This window comes from Sorex fumeus, unplaced genomic scaffold (assembly GCF_029834395.1).
Source record: "Sorex fumeus unplaced genomic scaffold, SorFum_2.1 ptg000032l, whole genome shotgun sequence".
In the NCBI taxonomy this organism is placed as follows: Eukaryota; Metazoa; Chordata; class Mammalia; order Eulipotyphla; family Soricidae; genus Sorex; species Sorex fumeus.
This window is the reverse complement of record NW_026606089.1, coordinates 11,894,731-11,914,250: the sequence shown is the minus strand read 5'-3', so window position 1 is coordinate 11,914,250 and position 19,520 is coordinate 11,894,731. Positions and strand designations below refer to the sequence as shown.

Here is a 19,520-nt window from a genome sequence, read left to right as displayed (position 1 = left end):
ACAGCTCAGCACACAGGATCACATGCTTTGCATATATTTTTTATTTATTTATTTTTTGCTTTTTGGGTCACACCCGGCAATGCACAGGGGTTTCTCCTGGCTCTGCACTCAGGAGTTACTCCTGGCGGTGCTCAGGGGACCAAATGGGATGCTGGGAATCGAGCCCGGGTCGGCCCGTGTGCAAGGCAAACGCCCTACCCGCTGTGCTATCTCTCCAGCCTCGCTTTGCATGTAGGAGACCCAGGTTCAATACCCGGAACTGCTGGTCTCCCAAGCTTTGCCACAGAGCTGGTAGTAGCTCCTGAGTACTGCTGGGTATGGGCAAAAAGAAATGCAGAATATTATAATCACTCACCACATATGTAGTTATAAGCCATGATGGCTGAAAAATAAATACTGGGTGGGATATGTAAGTCAGCAATAGAGCACTTGTATAACAATGTATAAGGTCCTGCACAAATAAAGGAAAGGGAAAGGAAGAAAAGGGAAGTGGGGGGGCGATAGAAGGGAGGTTGGGAAAACAGGGTAAAGGGAGTATGGTTAGGGACTGGAGTGCCTCTTGGCACCCAAAAGGCCTGGTTCCCATCCCTAGCTCACAGCAATAACTTCTGAGCAATGTGATATGGAGTAGCCCCTGGTCACCGCAGGGTGGCCTAAATATCAAAGGGGGGGGGGGGGAACCAGTATGTAATTAGAAAATAGAAATCAAAATCAAGTTCACAACCAAAAACGTTTCAATCTTTCAGCCTCCTTAATCCATAAAAACAGAAGTTTCAAAAGATTCAACCTTTTGAACGTATGCTGTCAAGTCCTAAGGGCCCTTTTTTTCCCCCGGGGTGCAGGGCACCCCTGGCGGGGCTCGGGGTGGCGGGATCAAGCCTGTAGGCTAGGTGCAGATTAGTACTTTGCCCGCAGTACTAGCTCTCCGGCCCGATTCCCAGAGCTTTGTGTGTATTAACAAGCTTGAAGTCCTCAACAACCCCGTAAGCTAGGAACAATTATTTCTCCCCACCTCGGTCACAGTTAATACTTCTTACAATGAGAAGCAGAAGGATCCGGGGTAGTGGTGGCTTACGCGAGCTCCAAGACTTAAAAGTTTGAGAAAGAATGAAGCGAGTCTATGTCGTTAAGTGCCAAGCAGGAATAACCGTCCAGAACCCGATCTCCTGCGGGGCCACACGAGGAGGTCGTGCTGGGTCGCGTGGGACCAGGGACGGACCCTACTCCCGGACCCTTAGTCACTCCAGTTTCCCGGGAAAGGGCGCGGGGCCGCGTTGCCTCAACCAGTCTTGCTAGAGTAGGCGGCTCCCTAGAAACAAAAGCAGTCGGAGTGATCTCCACGGTAGCCACTCAGCGCTGAGCTGAGTCGGCGGCTCCCGCGGGCGAGGAACTTTCAATTGGTGGACTCGTTCGGAGGAAGGCGGGACTCGGAGGAAAGCCCGCCCCCTCTGGGAGCGTTCAGCCAACCGGAGCGCTTGGACGACAGCCACCAAGTTCGGTTGACGCGCGTGTGTGTAGTGGCTGGGGGCCTGAGGGCGGGGCGGGGAGCAAGCGGGGGGCTTTGGGGAGGGGACGCTGCCCGCGGGCGCGCGGAGCGAGGACGGTGACAGCCACGCGCGCACGTGCGCGCCGGCTGCAGCGGGGCCCGGAGACCTCTATCGGCCGCTGAGAGGCGCGCGGGGGCCGGGCCGCTGCCGTCCAGGCGCTGGCCCCCAGCCCTCCCCGGCGTCGCCCACCGAATCCCCGAGCGCGCGCCGGGCCGCCCCCTCCCCGCGCGTCCCCGTTCGTTCGGCGACCCCGGGGGCCGTCGGGCCCGCCCCGGCCTCCCCTCGCCGCTCTCGGGACGGGGGTCCTCGCGGCCCATGCCGGCCGCGGGGGGCCCGCGCCGCGCAGACAGCTCTCGGGCCGGCCGGCCGGCCACCATGGTGGCCCTGAGGCCTGGGAGGTGCCTGCAGGGGGGCTAAGAGGCCCAGAGCGCAGGCCGCGGGCGCGGGGGTCGCGGGCTCGCGCCGCGCGCCATGGCCGGGGCCATCGCTTCCCGCATGAGCTTCAGCTCGCTCAAGAGGAAGCAGCCCAAGACGTTCACCGTGCGGATCGTCACCATGGACGCCGAGATGGAGTTCAACTGCGAGGTGAGCGGCCGGCCCGCCGCCCCGACCGGCCCGACGGGCGCCGGCCAGAGGGCGCGGCGGTGACAGTCGCGGCGCGGGCCCCGGGCTTCTGCTCTGTCGGCTCTGGCGGAGGTGGGCGGGGGTCAGCCGCCAGGAGCCAGCTAGGCCCCGGCCCCTAGGTCCGGGGAACCGCAGCCCCCCCCCCCCCCCCACACACACACCCCGAGCACTTTTGGATTGGATAGCAGTTCCTGAAGGTTTTCATTCATTGTTTCTGGAACAGGCTGCGTGCGTGGAAGGCAGGGAATTCTGGTTTTCGGGATCCATCAGCCTTTATTGGCTCCAGTGCTCTCGCTGGTTTGGTTTTGTTTTCATTAGCTAGTACTTTGTCCCCCAGGTATTAAACATTGTTTCTCTTGTAATGAGAAGGCTATCCTTGTTTCTCTTTTTCACAGGTTAAATGTTAGGTGGGTGGGGGCTGAACTCTCTGAGGTTAGAGAGGTGGCGCCTTAACTTGGGATACAGTTTCCTTCAAGTCATCACTTGTTGAATGCTTTCTAAGTGCCAGACATTGATCTGTTTCATTCTTAAGGCAGTTCAGGGAGGCAGGTACTGCAAATGTTTCAGCTAGAAAATAACAGCATGCTTGAGTCAAGTTCTTAGCCAAGAAGGGCTACTTCTTTTTTCTTCTTCTTTTTTTGGCTTTTTTTTTAATCACACCTGGCAATGCTCAGGGGTTACTCCTGGCACTGCACTACAGGAATCACTCCTGGTGGTGCTCAGGGAACCATATGGGCTGCTGGGGATAGAACCCTGCTTGGCTGCGTGCAAGGCAAAACACACTATCCACTGTACTATTGCGCCAGCCCAAGAAGTCCTATTTCTCAAGTCATCTAACAGCGTTTCTCTGTGGGAGCAGGAGCCATAGTACAGTAGTAAGGTGCTTGCTCTGCCTGGTTCGATTCCCCAGCATCCAGTATGGTCCCTCAACCTAGCATCCCCCCACCCCTCAAGAGTAAGCCCATATGGTCCCCTGGCCCAGCCAGAATGTGACCTCAAAACAAAAATAGAACAAAAAAGCATTTTCTACTCAGGGTCATGAAGACAGTACAGGGTTAAGTCACTTATCTTGCATGTAGGGACTTGCCTAGCATGCAGGAACAGTGGTTCGAATCCTGGCATCACATATGATCCCTCTGATCCGCCCCCAAGAGTGATCTCTGAGGGCAGAGCCAGAAATAAGCCCTGCACAATGCTTGACCTGACAATTGGCCCAAAACAAAGAGAGGATGGTACTCAGAATTTGTTTGTTAACTACTTAATCTTCTTATTTGTTTGTTTGGGCCACACCCAGCAGTGCTCAGGGACTATTCTTGACTCTCTGGAATGACCCCTGACAGTACTCTGGGGACTCTAGATATTTTTAAAAATTTTTTTATTTTTAGAGCCATGCCCCATGAGGCTCAGGAGTTACTCCTGGCTCTGCACTTGGCAGTGCTCAGGAGGACCATACAGGGTGCCAGGCATCAGCCTTGGGTCGGCCCTGTGCAAGGCAAATGCCCTACCCATTGTACTGTCTCTCTGGCCCAGGATTCAAGAGTGGTTTGTCAGTAGTGAGTTGGGTAGGGGTTGGCAGAGTTTTCCTCTAAAGGCCTCATTGTGAATATTTTCAGCTTTGGAGGCTAAGGGTTTCTGCGACTCAGCTCTTCAGCCAGCTTTAGTAGTTGACTGAGGAGTGCCACTGACCTGCTCCTCTTAGAACTGGTGACAGTGATTACAAAAAAAAAAAAAACCACAAGAGACAACAAACCCTATGGAAATGCTCTCAAAGCAGACATCAAGGGAAGACATGTATTCAAGCAAACCTGTGAAAATGTGTTAAGAAGAGTCCGTGGAACCCAAGAGGTAGCTTAAGGGGCTGAGCACATGCTTTGCATGATTCAAGAGGCCTGGGTTTGATTCCTGGCACTGCATGGATTTCTGGCACTGCGCCCCCAACACAAGATTGGGAGTAGCTCCTCAGCACCTCTGGCTGTTGCTCCCTTCCCCAAAGGGGGGGAAAAATAACCCAACCAACCCTCAGAGCATAATTGAAGGAAGTCTGTGGGTTAATGAAGCAAGGCCAGTTAATTCTCCCCGCTCAGTACAAGGTGTCCTCTTCCCAGGCTCCCAGTCTTCCCTAGAGGGGTCGGACTTCAGCTCTCTGCATTCCTCCGGAGGCTCTTTGTGACTGAGGCCAAGTCATTGAAGTTGAAAGATGAAAGATGGGGCTTCCGTCTTTCAGTCAGCTCCTTCTTATGGAATGAAAGCTGTACCCTTGTCGCTGTGTGTGCTGCTTTTGTTTCACCCTTAGCGGTGAGCTAGTCATTCCAGCCAGGAGAGGAAGAGGACCACAGCATCTCTGTCTCCCCCCTTCCCCCTAGGATTCAGAGATTTTGGCTGGAGGGCGTAGCAGTCTTTAAAAATTCTATTTCCTCATCACTTCTTCAAAGTAGAGACTTTATTTCCAACTAAAGGGAAATTTACGCCTGAGGATTCCTTCTAGATCTGTGGAGGTTTTGGTTGCAAGAAAAGTCATAAGATAGGTGAATTTAGGGGCCAGATCAATAGCACAGTTTCTTGCATGTGGCTCACCTGGGTGTGACCCTGGCATTCCCTGAGGTCCCTCAGGCCTTCAAGGAGTAATTCCTAAGTGCAGAGCCAGGTGTAAGCCTGGAGCACTGCTGGGTGTGGCCCAACACCCTTTCCAATACCCCTCACCTCTCCCGCCACCCCTGAAAAACAAGCAAAACCCAAACCAACCACATTTGTGGATTTAGTGAAGACACAGCCTTTACTGCAGGCCAGCTTTTTTTGCAGGAGAGGTTGAAGTTGGAGGGGTAGAGTAGAAAGGAGAGTGGGAAAGACAGCTGGAAATACTCTATGTGTCAGAATAAATATCAAACATTGGTCTCAAAGCTTACTTCAAAAGTCACCTCTAGGGCTGCAGTAATAGTACAGCTGGTAGGGCATTTGCTTTGCATTTGGCTGAACCCAATTCAATCACCAGCATCCCATATGGTCCCCTGAGCACCATCTAGAGTAATTCCTGAATGCAGAGCTAGGAGTAACCCCTGAGTAATGTTGGCTGTGGCCCAAACCATTCCCCACCCCCAAAAGAGTTCACTGTTTAGGGTTGGAGAATGAGTTCAGGGGTTAAGGTGCTTGCCTTGCATACTACTGACCCTTGTTCAGTCCCCAGAGAACAGCCAGGCTCTAAATGCTCCCCACTCCCCACCAAAAAAATAAAAAGTCACCTTTTTGTTTGTTTGAGGGCCATACCTGGAAGTTCCAGAGATTGAACCAGGGTTGATTATGTGCAAGGCAAGTACCTTAACTTTCTCTCCAGTCACCCAAAGAGTCACCTTTTGATGATTAGAGCAGTTGATATCCCAGGGTATTATTAAAAATAATAGAGTGATATAGTACAGTGTTAACAGCTAGGTGTGATCAGGTGTGATCAGCCCTACTAAACCTTAGTCTGTCATCCAGGGTGATAGTGGGCATCATCAAATTTTTGTGCCTTGCTGAGGAGGAATGTCAGGGACCTTAACACCACTAGGAAAATAGAGTTCACTAGAACAATCAACTTAATTACTAAACAAATTAAGCAAATTCTGGCATACGGGAGATAACTAGTCCCCAGATTAGTTGTGCAACTAGTTATAACATGTTACATAAAGTATCTGTGGGGTGGGAGTAATAGTGCAGTGGGTAGAGTGCTTCCCTTGCATGCAGCCAACCTGTCTCCAGTTACCAGCACCTCATTTGTGAGTCCCCTAAAGCTGCCAGAAGTAATCTCTGAGTGCAGAGTCAGGAATAAGCCCTGAACACAGCCAGGTGTGACCCCCAAATCAAACAAAAAATTAACCCAACTACATCCAGACAAAAAAACTTTGAATCATGCAAGTAAACTTGGAAACTCGACCATCCTTTGTACAGTCATGTTACTTAAGAACTGGGATAAAGTTTTGAGAAATGCGTCATGAGGTGATTTCAACATTATCTGAATGCCATAGAATGTGATTACACAAACCTAGATGGCATAGCTTACTACACACCTAGGCTAGATGGAAAGGCCTGTTGGTATTACCTTCACAAATGGTCTGACCTTGATTGAACTGTCCGTTAAGTGGTGGATGTCAATGGTGGGGAAAAAGCTATCTTATAGCAGTTGTGAGTGCACAGATGTTAAATTTAATGAAAAGTTTTCAAAGTAGTAATTTGAAATATGTTTGCAAAACTAAAGCAAGGTTTGGTTGAATTTAGAAGGAAGGTAAGAACAGAACTGGAGGCATCACATTCTTTGATTTCAAACTACATTATAAGCCTATAGTAATCAAAACAATATGGTATTGGCATAAACAGAGATTCTTGGCTTTTTGGATCAGAAAGAGAGCTTAGAAATAAATCCATACATTTATGGCCAATTAACTTACAATAAAGGAGCTAAGAATATACCACAGGGAAAGATTAGTCTGTTCAGTAAATGGCAGGGAAATAGGAGAACCACCTGTGAAAAAATGAAACTGGGCTACTGTCTATTTTGGGGGAGGGTGTTACACCCAGTAATGCTCAGGGGTTATTTCTGACTTTGTGTTCGGGAATAACTCCTGGCAGTGCTAGGGGAACTGTATAGGGTACCAGGTGTTGAACTTGGGTCAGCCATGTCCAAGGCAAATGCCCTACCTGCTATGCTAATCGTTCCAAGGGCCACTATCTTACACCATCCAAAAATAACCCCAAACTAGAAGTAATAATTTGTAGTAAGTGCCTTGAAAGGGGTCTTGATAGTGACTTTCTTGGCAGGGGTGTGGTCACACCTAGCGGTGTATAAGACATAATTCTAGTTTTGTGCTCAGGATCACTGCTGGTGGGCTTGAGAGACCATATGGAGTGTTGGGGATGGAACTTGGGTAAGCTGTGTTCTACTGACCACTGGACTATTACTCCAGCCTGATAGTGATTTTTTTTCTATATCTGATACAAAGTGCCAAAAACAGCAAAAGCAAAACAAAACAAAACACCAGTGCAACTTTGCCAATCTAAAAAGTTCTGTATAGCAAAGGACATCATCAATAAAGTGAAAAGATAGTCTTTTTTTTTTTTGAAAAGATAGGACTAGAGTGATAGCACAGTGATAGGCAGCAGTAGGGCATTTGCCTTGTATGCGGCCGACCCGGGTTTGATTCTTCCGTCCCTCTTGGAGAGCCCAGCAAGGTACCCAGAATATCCCGGCAGAGCCTGGCAAGCTACCCCTGGCATATTTGATATGCCAAAAACAGTAACAACAAGTCTCACAATGGAGACATTACTGGTGCCCGCTCAAGCAAATCGATGAACAACGGGATGACAGTGCTACATTGGGACAGTGTGTTTAATGGAAGAAAATATTTGCTAATTGTGTACCTGAAAAGGGATTAAGATCCAAAATATGTAAAGAACACATTCAACTCAGTAACTAGAAAACAATCTAATTAAAACAATAAGGTGAAGATCTGAACAAATTTTGTTTTTCTCCCCTGGTTTTTGGACTATATCTGGAGTTGCTCAGGGCTCACTCCTTGCTCTGCACTTAGGGATCACTCCTGGCAGTGCTTAGGGGAACATAGTGGGTGCTGTGGAATCAGACCTGGGTTGGCCACATGCAAGTCTAATGCCCTACCCACTCTACTATTGCTTCTACCCCGAACAACTTTTTTTTTCTTTTTGGGTCACACCCGGCGATGCACAGGGGTTACTCCTGGCTCTGCATTCAGGAGTTACTCCTGGCGGTGCTCAGGGGACCATATGGGATGCTGGGAGTCAAAACCTGGTCAGCCGTGTGCAAGGCAAATGTCCTACCCGCTGTGCTATCTCTCCAGCCCCGAACAAACATTTTTTAAAAGAAGACATATAGTGACCAACAAGTACCTGAAAAGATGCTCAGCATTAGTTATGAGGGCAATGCATTTCAGAGTCAAAATGTGATATTGCTGCATACCAGTTAGAATGGCTGTTACTACAACCTTAATACGAGTTAATGATATGGGAAAAGTGGACCCCGCATACACTGTTGGTGGGATTGTAAATTGGTGCAGTCACTGTGGAAAAAAAAATAATGGAAACTCTTCAAGAAATTAAAAATGGAACTACGATATACTCAGTTCTACTTCTGGATGTTTATTGGAGGAAAATTAAAAACACCAATTCAAAAATATATTTTTTCATTTCATTTCATCATCCTGTTATTCATCGATTGCCTCGAGCAGGCCCCAGTAATGTCTCTTTCATCCTAACCCTGAGATTATATTCAAGGCTCTTTAGGAGAATGAGACCCATCATTGTTACTGGTATTTGGCATATTGGCCACGGGGAGTTTGCCAGACTCTGCCCTGTGGGCAGGTTACATTCGATAGCCTGCAAGTTTGTCCAAAGTAGGAATGAGATAATAAGATGTCATAAAAAGATGTCTTGATAGCGGCCGCGCGGTTCCGGGAGCTGGATTTTATAGTCTCTGAATCTTGGCCGTTGATGGGATTACACGGCGCCAGGGGGCCAGGTGGTGGGTGTGACCCCCGCCTACTGGAATTTGGAGGATCTGGGTGGAGGATGCTCGAATCCAATCCGAGTAGGCTGGGAGATCTCGGCCCCGGAACCCGCGTGGATTTGTCCCTCTGCTAGTTATATCCTAGCAAAAATATATACCTATCCCTATATACCTATCCCTATGTTCATTGCAGCCTTATTTGCACCAGCCAATAACACAGCCAAAAATACACAAGATATGGGAATAACCTAAGTGTTCATCAGTGGGCGAATGAATAAAGAAAATGTGGCACATGTGTGTATTATACACATGCTGGAATACTACTCAACATTAAAAATGAATGGAATATTACCACTTAACACAGGAAAAATTGTTTAAGCTTCTGTTATTTTTGTTTGGTTTGGTATTTGAGCCACGGCTGAACGTGCCCAGGGGCTACTCCCGCTTGGTGCTTGGAGAGCCAAGCACGAAAAGGGACCGAAGTCAGTCCTCCCGCACGCAGAGCATGCTCCCAACCCAACCTCAGTGTTCATCATGGCATTGCAGATCAGATTAATGAGGTACCACTTTACTATAATGAGAATCAGCCGCTGGGATGACTAGATACCCAACAGACCACACGTGAGCTGGGCTTTGCAGCGTAGTGTGGAGCAGTTGGCCTTGTGCTTGTGAGGCCTTGGGTTTTTGTTGCCCCGGTACTGTGGAAAGGACCAGGTGGAGAGAGAGGGGGGAGAGGGTCAAGGAAGATGTGCCTCACGTGGTAGAGTACATGCCTCCCCGGCACTACCCGATGTGCCCCCTCAATAATAGCAGCCCCCCAAAACGGCATATAATAAATGTTGGTGAGGGGTCAGAGAGCTAGTACAGCAGTAGGGTGTTCGTTGGCCTCGCACGCGGCCGACCATCCCATCCGTATGGCCTCCCGAGCACTGCCAGGAGTAATTCCTGAGCACAAAGCCAGGAGTAACCGCCGAGCATCACTGGGTGTGGCCCCCAAACAAAACAAAACAAAACAAAACAAAAAGCATATCTATGAGAAAGTGGAGACGTTGGAATCCTTTTGCACTGCCGGTAGGAATGTGGAGTGGAGCAGCCTCTGTGGCAAACAAGTCTGGCAGTTCCTCAGTTTATCCATGAAGGTCATCATATGACCTAGCGACTCTGCTCTTTTTTCCTTTTTGGGAGGCCACACTAGGTGATGCTCAGGGGACCACGTGGTCACGAGGATGGCACGTGAGACTTCTGTATGCAAAACATGCACAGCAGCCCTTTGAGCCATTGCCCCTGCCCAGCAATTCATTTCACTGGTAGGAAGCTAAGAAAGAGAACTGAAGATGTATCCTGTCATCAGAGAACCTTATATACAAACGTTTATGGCAGCTTTATTCATAATAGCTAAAGGTAGAAACAATCCCAGTGTCCTTTAGCTGATAGATGGAGGAACAGAATGTCGTATATCCATACAATGGAATATTTTTGGCAATAGAAAGAAATGAAGTACTAATATATGCTTTAAAAAAATGACTGAACCACAACAGCGCTGCACTAAGTGAAAGAAACAAGTCACAAGAGGGCATGTGATTCTATTCACATGCAAGTGTAGAATAAGGGCATCTATAAGACAGAACGTAGGTTTGTGTTGCTTAAAGATTAGGAAAAGGTGCTGGGAGAGTGGTAGAAGCATATAAAGTGCCTTTTTTTTTGTGGGGCTGGAGAGAGAATACAGCATGGAGGGCGCTTGCCTTTCCCTCACTGACTTGAATTTGATTCCCGACATCCTATACGGTCCCCTGAGTACCACCAGGAGTAATTCCTGAGTGCATAGTGAGGAGTAAACCTTGAGCATCGCCAGGTGTGATCCCAAAACCAAACCAAACTAAACAAAACAAAACTTTTTGTTTTGGTGCCACATATAAGCAGTGCTTGGGCAACTACTCCAAGCTTGGTGCTCAGGGGTCATCCTGGCTTGGTGCTCAGCAGGGATCCATGTTGTGCCAAGGATTGAACTCAGGCCACTTGTATGGAAAGCGTGGACACAGCCATTTGAGCTGCCTCCTGACCTAAATGGTAATGATAATGAGTAGATGGTTTGTCTTTGAGGTGGTTTTCAACATTTTAAAATTATGGTGATGATTCTACAAAAAAATTTTTTTTTGATCCACACTTTGGCTGTTCTCAGGGCTTACTCCTGACTCTGCACTCAGGAATCACTCCTGGTGGGACTTGGAGTCCATATGTGGTGCTGGGGATTGAACCCAGGTCAGAAGGTATAATACAAGCACCCCACCTACTGTGTATCTTTTCTAGGTCCACACTTAAATTTTTTTTTTTTTATCATTAGTTCTTGGGAGCTATGCATTGCCAGGAATAAAACCAAGAATGCTAAGCTGGGAATATGACTCAGCAGTTATAGTACAGGTCTTGTGTTTAATCCCCACCACTGAAAAACAAGTATACAACCTAGGACCTTGCATAGACATGAAAGGTATGTGCGTTCCCACTTGTTCGCACTTCTGAATTGTCCTTTTTCTTTTTTTTTTTTGAGCACATTAAGTAGTGCTCAGGGGTTATTTCTGGTCAGTGTCTGAGAAAGCATGTGGTGCTAGGGATTGAACATGGGCCTCCTGCATGCCAAGAATGTGTCTGGCCATTGAGTTCTCTCTCTGGTTCTGAATCACAAACTTATTTTTTGTTTGGACCACACCTGGTAGTGCTTACAAGCTCTTCCTCGCTCTGTGCTCTGGAGTGACCTGTGGCAGTACTCAGAGGACCGTGTGTGGAGCTGGAGATCAAGCGTGTTTGTGTGTTAAACATGCACCTCACCCCCTGAACTCTCTTTCCAGCCCCAATTCCCACCCAGTTATTAAAACATGTACAGATCATCTTATGTCTCAGACTACTGGTGGCAAGGCCAGAGGTGAGGTAGAGTGCTTACCTCATGTATGTGAGACCCTACGTTTGATCCCTCACACCTCAAAAAAGAGGTAAAAACCGAACAGGCAGCAAACAGCAGGAAACAGGTGGTGGGTTGGATTTCTCTTGTGGGCCCTACTTTGCTGATCCTGATTTAAGTTAGTTTGCAAAATGTGAAAGCTTGTGAGACTGACCCACAAGGAAAGGGATTTCGTATGTTTCTTTTGCAAGTCATAATTTTTTTGGGGTCACACCCAGTGATGCACAGGGGTTACTCCTGGCTCTGCACTCAGGAATTACTCCTGGTGGTGCTCAGGGGACCATATGGGATGCTGGGAATCGAACCCGGGTTGGCCGTGTGCTATTGCTCCAGCCCCGCCAGTCATAATTTTTATGAAAATCTTTTCTTTAAGCAGACCCCAGACCCATAGTGGGGGTCTGTGGTCAGCAAGGGGCTAGAGAGAGAGTACAGTGGGTAGGGTGCTTGTGACTTACATGTGGCCAACCTGGGTTCGATCTCCAACATATCGTCCCCAAGCCCAAGAGTGATCTCTTAGCACAAGTCAAGCCAGAGTAAGCCGTGAGCACTTCTGGGTCTGGCTTCCCCTCCCCCTGAGCCTCCTACATGCACACATATCAGCAATAGCAGGATTTGTCAGAATTAGCACTCTTCACATTTAGATAGGCTAATTCTCTGAGGTGCGTCTGTCCTAAACATTGCAGGATATTTATTTATTTATCTATCATTTTGGGTCATTGGGTCATACTCAGTGATGCATAAGGCTTACTTCTGGCTCTGCACTCAGGGATCCCTCCTTGTAGGGCTTGGGAGGACCATATGGAGTGCTGGTGAGCCTCGGTCAGCTGTGTGCAAGACAAGCACCCTACCTGCTGGACTATTCCAGCCGCACCACAGTGGGATATTTGATAGAATTGCTGACTTCTACCTTAGGGCCAGTCGGTTATGACAAACAAAAATGCCTTCGGACATTGGAAGAATCCCTAGGGTGGGTAGGAACATTCTCTCCACTCCCCACCTCCACTGTGTTGAGAACCACTGATCCGTACAAGGGAAGCATGCAGTGATATTCAGAGGGCAGAATGGTTTGGTGTTGGAGCTTGTCAAACTTTGGGCAAGAAAGATCGGGCTGGAGATATAGCTGAATGGTCTGAGCTCCTGCTTTGTTTTTTGGTTTTTTTTTTTTTAATTTTTGGGTCACACCCAGCGTTGCACAGGGGTTACTTCTTTTTCATGCACTCAGGAATTACTCCTGGCGGTGCTCAGGGGACTCTATAGGATGCTGGGAATCGAACCCGGGTCGGCCGCGTGCAAGGCAAACGCCCTTCCCGCTGTGCTATCCTCTAGCCCCTGACCTCGTGCTTTGTATGCTGGAAGCTAGGCCTTGATTCCCCAGCATTGCAGGGTTCCCCAAGAGCCCTCAAGCACTGAGCCAGGAATAGCCCCTGGTCACTGCCAGGTGTGGCCCCCAAACCAAACCAAACAATTCTTCTTTAAAATCTATTGAGTCACTTTGAGGTACAAAGTTACAGAGTTGTTCTTGATTGAGTTTCAGTCATGCGGTGTTCCAGCATCCCTCCCCTCACAAGTGTTCACTTCCCTTCACCAATGTCCCCAGTTTTCTTCCTGCCCCCTCGCTTGCCTCTGTGGCAGATACTTTTCTTTCTTCTTTTTTTCTTTTAGGCTCTGTGGTTTGCAATATATTTCTAAACGGGCATCATGCATATCACTTTACCTACTTTCTGCACTCCGTTTTTGTTTACAGTGATCATTTCCAAAATCATTGTCCTAGTGGTCCCTTCTCTGACCTAACTGCTCCCCCCCCCCCCCCCCCCCCATGATGGTGAGCTTTCCTCTAAGGACCTGTCCTCCTGGCCTTCGCTCCTGTTGACTTTGGGTATTCTCCTACTAAGTTTCTTTATGTCCCACAAATAAATGAGATTGCTCTGGTCTGCCCCTCTCCCTCTTACTCACTCCACTCAGCGTGAGGCCTTGTCCATCTATGTATCAGCAGATTTCATAACTTCATTTCTTCATGACGGCTATGTCATATTCCGTTGTGTAGATGTACCATAGTTTCTTTATGTTCCTCTGTTTTTGGGCACTTAGGTTTTGCTGGAGCGGGCCCAGTAACATCTCCATTGGAGACTTTGTTGTTACTGTGTCTGGCATATCGAATACTCTCGGTAGCTTGCCGGGCTCTCCGAGAGGGGCGGAGGAATCGAACTCGGGTCGGCCATGTTGGCCGCTTGTAAGGCGAACGCCCTACCCGCTGTGCTATCGCTCCAGCCCTTAGGTTATTTTCAGATTTTGGCTGCAATGAACAGGAATGCAAATGCATTTTTCTGTATTGTATTTTGGGACCCTTAGGGTGTATTCCAGGAGAAGAAACAATGAAACAAAATTTTAATGTGCTCATAAATAACCTGAAGATCTTGGTAATATGTGGATTCTGATTATATAATTCTGTGGTGGGACTGAGAATTCTGCGTTTCCTTCCTTCCTTCCTTCCTTCCTTCCTTCCTTCCTTCCTTCCTTCCTTTCTCCCTCCCCCGCTCCCCTTGCTTTGTGCAAGGTATTGAACTCCAGTTTTTACCACTAAGCTACGTCCTTAATGCAAGAATTTTGTATGCTTAACAAACGTTTAGGAGTGAGGAATCAGGAGCGGTGAATCTTTTTTTCTGTCGAGGGTCATTTGGATATTTATTTATTTGGCTTTTTGGCTCACACCTGGTGATGCTCAGGGATTATTCCTAGCTCTGCACTCAGGAATTACTCCTAGTGGTGTTCAGGAGACCAGATGGAGTGCCGGGGATAGAATGTTGGTAGGCCACATGCAAGGCAAACACCCTACCCACTGTATTATTGCTCCAGCCCCCCATTTGGATATTTATAACGTCAACCACGGAGTATACAATACAGACACACAGCCGCGGGCTGCTGATGTGACTGTCCCTTCACATTCCAGGGCTGGACCACATGATTCTTTGACTTTCTACTGCCTGTAGGTTGATACTCCCCACTCCTGTCTAAAATTACCGCTCAACAAACATTTCACACCTGTTGATCAGCACCTTTCCTGCATACCAGTCCTAGGACTGGGCACTGAAAACCAAGATAGATCAGTGGTTGAGGACCACTGTCCTTGATGATGCCACTATTACTGGGTTTTGAAATGAGACACACCTGGGCTTACGGTCAGCTAAACCAGGGCTTCTTAGACTTTTTCCACTTGCAGTCCCTTTCATCTACAAATTTTTTTTCCTTTGTTCTTTGGGCCACATCTATTGATGCTCAGGGGTTACTCCTGACTCTGCACTCAGGAATTACTCCTGGTGCCCAGGGGATCAAACCTGGGTTGACCATGTGCAAGGCAAGTGCTCTATCACTCTGGTTCCTACCTATGAAAAAAATTTTCTAATTAAAAAAGGTAAAATTTTAGGGGCTGTAGCGATAGCACAGCGGGTAGAGTGTTTGCCTTGCACGCAGCTGACCCAGGTTCAATTCCCAGCATCCCATATGGTCCCCTGAGCAACGCCAGGAGTAACTCCTGAGTGCAGAGCCAGGAGTAACCCCTGTGCATCACCAGGTGTGACTCCCCCCCAAAAAAAGGTAAAAAAGGTAAAAACATATGTCTTTTTGTTTGTTTGTTTTGGGGCCACACCCAGTGATGCTCAGGGCTTATTCATGGCTCATCATTCAGGAATGACTGCTGGCCGGTGCTCTGAAGATCATATGGGATGCCAAGATCAAACCTGAGATCAAACTTGGATCATCTGTGTGCAGGGCTAGCGCCCTTCCTGCTGTACTATGTCTCCAGTTCCCCCACCTGTGAATATTTTATGTGACCTTGGGTATATAGAACATGAGTACAAATAAACATTGTGGGGCCAGAGAGATAGTACAGAAGTTACTTGCATGTGGCTGATCCTGCTTCTACATATGGTTTCCTGAATACTGCCAGGAGTTACCACTGAATACAAAGCCAGGAGTAGCTCCTTAACACTTGGATGTGGCTTAAAAACCGATTGAAGGGGCTGGAGCAATAGTACAATGGGTAGCGCATTTGCCTTGCATGCTGCTGGCCCGGGTTTGATTCCCAGCATCCCATATGGTCCCCCGAGCTCCGCCAAGAGTAATTCCTGAGTGCAAAGCCAGGAGTAACCCCTGTGTATCTCTGGGTGTGACCCCAAAAAGCAAAAATAAAATAAAATAAAAACCAATTAAAAGTAAATCAAATACTGATGAGTCATAAAACAAAATTTTTGTAGCCCACCTCCCATATTCAGTTATGGGATCCCTCCCACGTGGGGTTGTGACGTACAGTTTAAGAAATGAGGAGCTAGGAGGCCGGAGAGGTACTTTAGTGGGGAAGTGCCTTGCACACTGCTTATCTATCCCCAGTACCCCATATGGTCCCCTAAGCTGGCAGAACCTGAAGAAATCCCTGAACATCACTGGGTATAGCCCCAAAAGCAAAACCAAAAAAAAAAAAAAAAAAGAAAAGGAGCTAAACTTCTAATTTGATACGGTACTGGAGCTCTTGGTATCTTAATTTTCATATTAGAAGAAGAGGCCTAGTGCTGGAGCCATAGTGCAGTGGGAGAGCACTTGCCTTGCATGTGGTCCACCCAGGTTCCATCCCTGGCACCATGCATGGTCCCCCTTTCCCCACCAGGAGTGATTCCTGTGCTTAGCATACACAGGAGGCAGCCCCGAGCTTCCCTGAGGAGGGGGAGGGGGGTAGAAAGAGGAATGGAAATGAGTCCTCTACAAGGTTGTTGTAAGAACTCAAGAGTAAGCCCCGCGCACTGCTGGGTGTAGTCACAAACCCTCCCACCCACCCCCCTTCTGCAAAAAAAAAAAAAAAATCATGGAATTATGTAGTGACTGGCAGAAAGGAAGAAATAGAAGGACGATTGAACCTAAATTGACCTAAAGAAGGAGGCCGAGGTCCTGAGCCCTGCCCTCTCATGACTTCACAAGCGGTTGCATCTCATTGAACAGCAGAATCCCAGGGGAACTACTTGTTCGTAAAAGAGACTCACAAATGATGTTGAAAGCAGCCATAAAGTGATTTATGATGATGGAGCCTCGAGAAGCAGTGAGCCTCCCCTTCCTGCTCTATTTTTATGTCGTACATTAAATGAGCCAGGTGGTAACAGGGCAGCGTGCACGTCTTGAAAAAAAAGGAAACGTGACGGCACTTGAAGAATTCTTGATTTTACTAAGGTCAAATGTAGGTGGCTTTCTAAGAAGGACTCAATTGCAGAGTCAGTGATAGTTAACATATGAGTCATGTTACCGTGTGCTAATGAGTCCCCAGTTTCTTGTTGCAGAGATGGGGGAAATCTTTCTTGCACTCTTCGCTGCATTGCACATTTGGCTTGATGCTTTGGAGGATTTTTCCACTTGAAAGATTTGATATTTGTCATTTTGAAAAAGTGGGTGCTGAACATAATTTGCCAGGAGGCTAAACAGTTATGTTATTTCTTATCTAGCCTGGAATTTTACTCTAATAATTCAGTGTTTCAGTAAGAAGAACCAAATGTGAAAAATTTCTCAAAACTGAGTTGTGAGAGAGTCCAATACCATCTTATTTTGAAAGCAAAGTCTCTTTCTCCTAAATGTGTTTACATACCCAAGCGGGACTATGATCGGATGAAATACCAACATTGTCAATCATCCATCATACAAGTGTCCATAAAGACGTCCATGACAAAAGAAACTTTCACAGCGGAAAACAGAGATAACAGTCCTGGTATTTTCATTAAGTGCCAAGATTCTGGTGAATGATCCCTTTCCAGACTGTTAATTGTCAGAGAAGAGTAATAATGACTTCATTGCCTGGTTTGTGCATAGTTCCAGTATTTTGTATTAGGACACCGAGAAATCTTTCCTATTTCGAACAATTATGCCTGTATTCTCAGTGACCTCTGCCCTGGCGGGGATGGTCTGGGTGCCTCTGATGCCACAGGATGGGACAGATGACTGATGAGTCAGGGGAGGGATGACTGATTGTGCTAGTGACAAGCGAAGGAAGCAGACCCTGTACTGCCGAGGGCTGCCGCCCCTTGGCCCTTGTGTCTGAGGTGGGAGGAGGGGCTAGGGAATAGCAGTTATGTGTGTCAAGTACCATGCCTAGGGCTTAGCACAGCGGTAGGGCATTTGCCTTACCCGCAGCCGACCCGACTGACCTGGGTTCAATTCCTCCACCCCTCTCGGAGAGCCCAGCAAGCTACAGAGAGTATCTTGCCCACACGGCAGAGCCTGGCAAGCTACCCGTGACGTATTCAATATGCCAAACACAGTAACAAGTCTCACAATGGAAATGTTACTGGGCCCACAAATCGATGAACAAAGGGAGAACAGTGACAGTGACAGTGGTACTTATTTATGTGGTGTTGGGGAATTAAACCCAAGGTCTCACACATGCACTGCAAGTATTCTACACTGGGCTATATCCCTGATCCCATGCTAAGTGCTTTAAATGCATCATCTCCTTTGATGTTCATAACAGAGCTTAGGTTATTCCTTAAACAGACATTTTATTGAATATGGACACTTCTAGGGCGATGGACATGACCTAGCAGTAATTCTGGCTCCCTTCTTCTCTCCTTTGCCCTCCCTCCCTCCCTCACTTCTCTCTTCTTTCCTTCCTTCATCCCTTTCCCTTCCTTCCTTTCTTTCCTTCCTCCTCCCGTCTTCCCTCCTTTCATCCTCTTTCCTTTCTTCCTTCTTCCCTTCTCCTTCCTTTCTTTTCTCCTTGCATCTTCCGTCCTTCCTCCTTCCCTCCTTTCCCCCTTCCTCCCTTCCTTTCCTTCCGCCCTTCTCTCTCCTCTCCCCCCATCCCTTCTCATTTCTGAGGGGAAATGGAGGCTAATGCAGGGTAATTAAAGTGCTTAAAGTCTACCTGAAGCCGTTGTCTATGTTCTACTAAAGAAAGTTGAGGACTGGGACAGGTAGGTAATGGGAACTGGATGGAGAAACAATTTAACTTAATAGTGATCAATGAGGCCAGCAGTTACAGATTTGAATGAGAATTTTAAGTAAGTTGGATTTTAGCTTAAATCTTTCTGTCTGACAGCAGAACCTGGAGTAGAGGTTTCCAAACTTATTTGACCCACAAATACCCCCAGTCTTCCTTTCTTTTTTTTTTCCCCCCTTTTGGATCACACTCGACAATGCTTGGGGGTTACTCCTGGCTTTGCACTCAAGAATTTCTCCTCGCGGTGCACAGGGAACCATATGGGATACTGGGAATCAAACCTGGGTCAGCCACAATCTTCTATTTATAGCCACAACTTGGTGATGAGGGCTTACTCAGGGATTTGGGTTGTGTGGTGCTGGGGATAGAACCTTGGTTGGCCACTTTTTTTTTTTTTTGGCTTTTTGGGTCACACCCAGCGATGCACCTGAGTAATTCCTGGCTCTGCACTCAGGAATTACCCCTGGAGGTGCTCAGGGGACCATATGGGATGCTGGGAATCGAACCTGGGTCAGCCGCGTGCAAGGCAAATGCTCTACCCACTGTGCTATTGCCCCAGCCCCCCCCCCCCAACCCCACCCCCCTTGGCCACCTTTAAGGCAAGCCCTACCAGCTCTAATATGCCCCTTCCCTTTTTTGGGCCACACCCAGTGGTGCTCAGCACTGGCTCTGCACTCCAGTCAGTCACCCTGGCAGGCTCAGGGAACTACATGGGGTCCCAGGGATCGAACCCAGTTGGCCGCGTGCAAGGCAGGCATCCCACCCACTGTATTATCACTTGGCCCCTGTACCTAGCTCTTATCGTACTGCTGTATCTCATGGACACTGTTCCCCTTGTCAGGAACGCCTTGCTCGCTTCTCTCCTGGCATAGATTTTCTCTTTGTGCTCAGGAAAATCCATTGAGAGAAATTTCCAGCTTT

At 47.9% G+C, this 19,520-nt stretch overlaps 1 protein-coding gene across 2 annotated transcripts in view; it reads left to right on the top strand.

Annotated features, from left to right (window-relative positions):
- The first annotated feature begins 1,539 nt into the window (after nucleotides 1–1,539).
- NF2 (NF2, moesin-ezrin-radixin like (MERLIN) tumor suppressor) overlaps nucleotides 1,540–19,520 on the top strand; it is a 96,148-nt gene continuing 78,167 nt past the window's right edge. For both annotated transcript variants that reach the window (XM_056116575.1, XM_056116576.1), the window contains exon 1: nucleotides 1,540–2,132. In XM_056116575.1, the coding sequence (XP_055972550.1) occupies nucleotides 2,019–2,132 (114 nt within the window). In that variant the 5' untranslated portion in view covers nucleotides 1,540–2,018. The remainder of the gene's footprint in view (nucleotides 2,133–19,520) is intronic.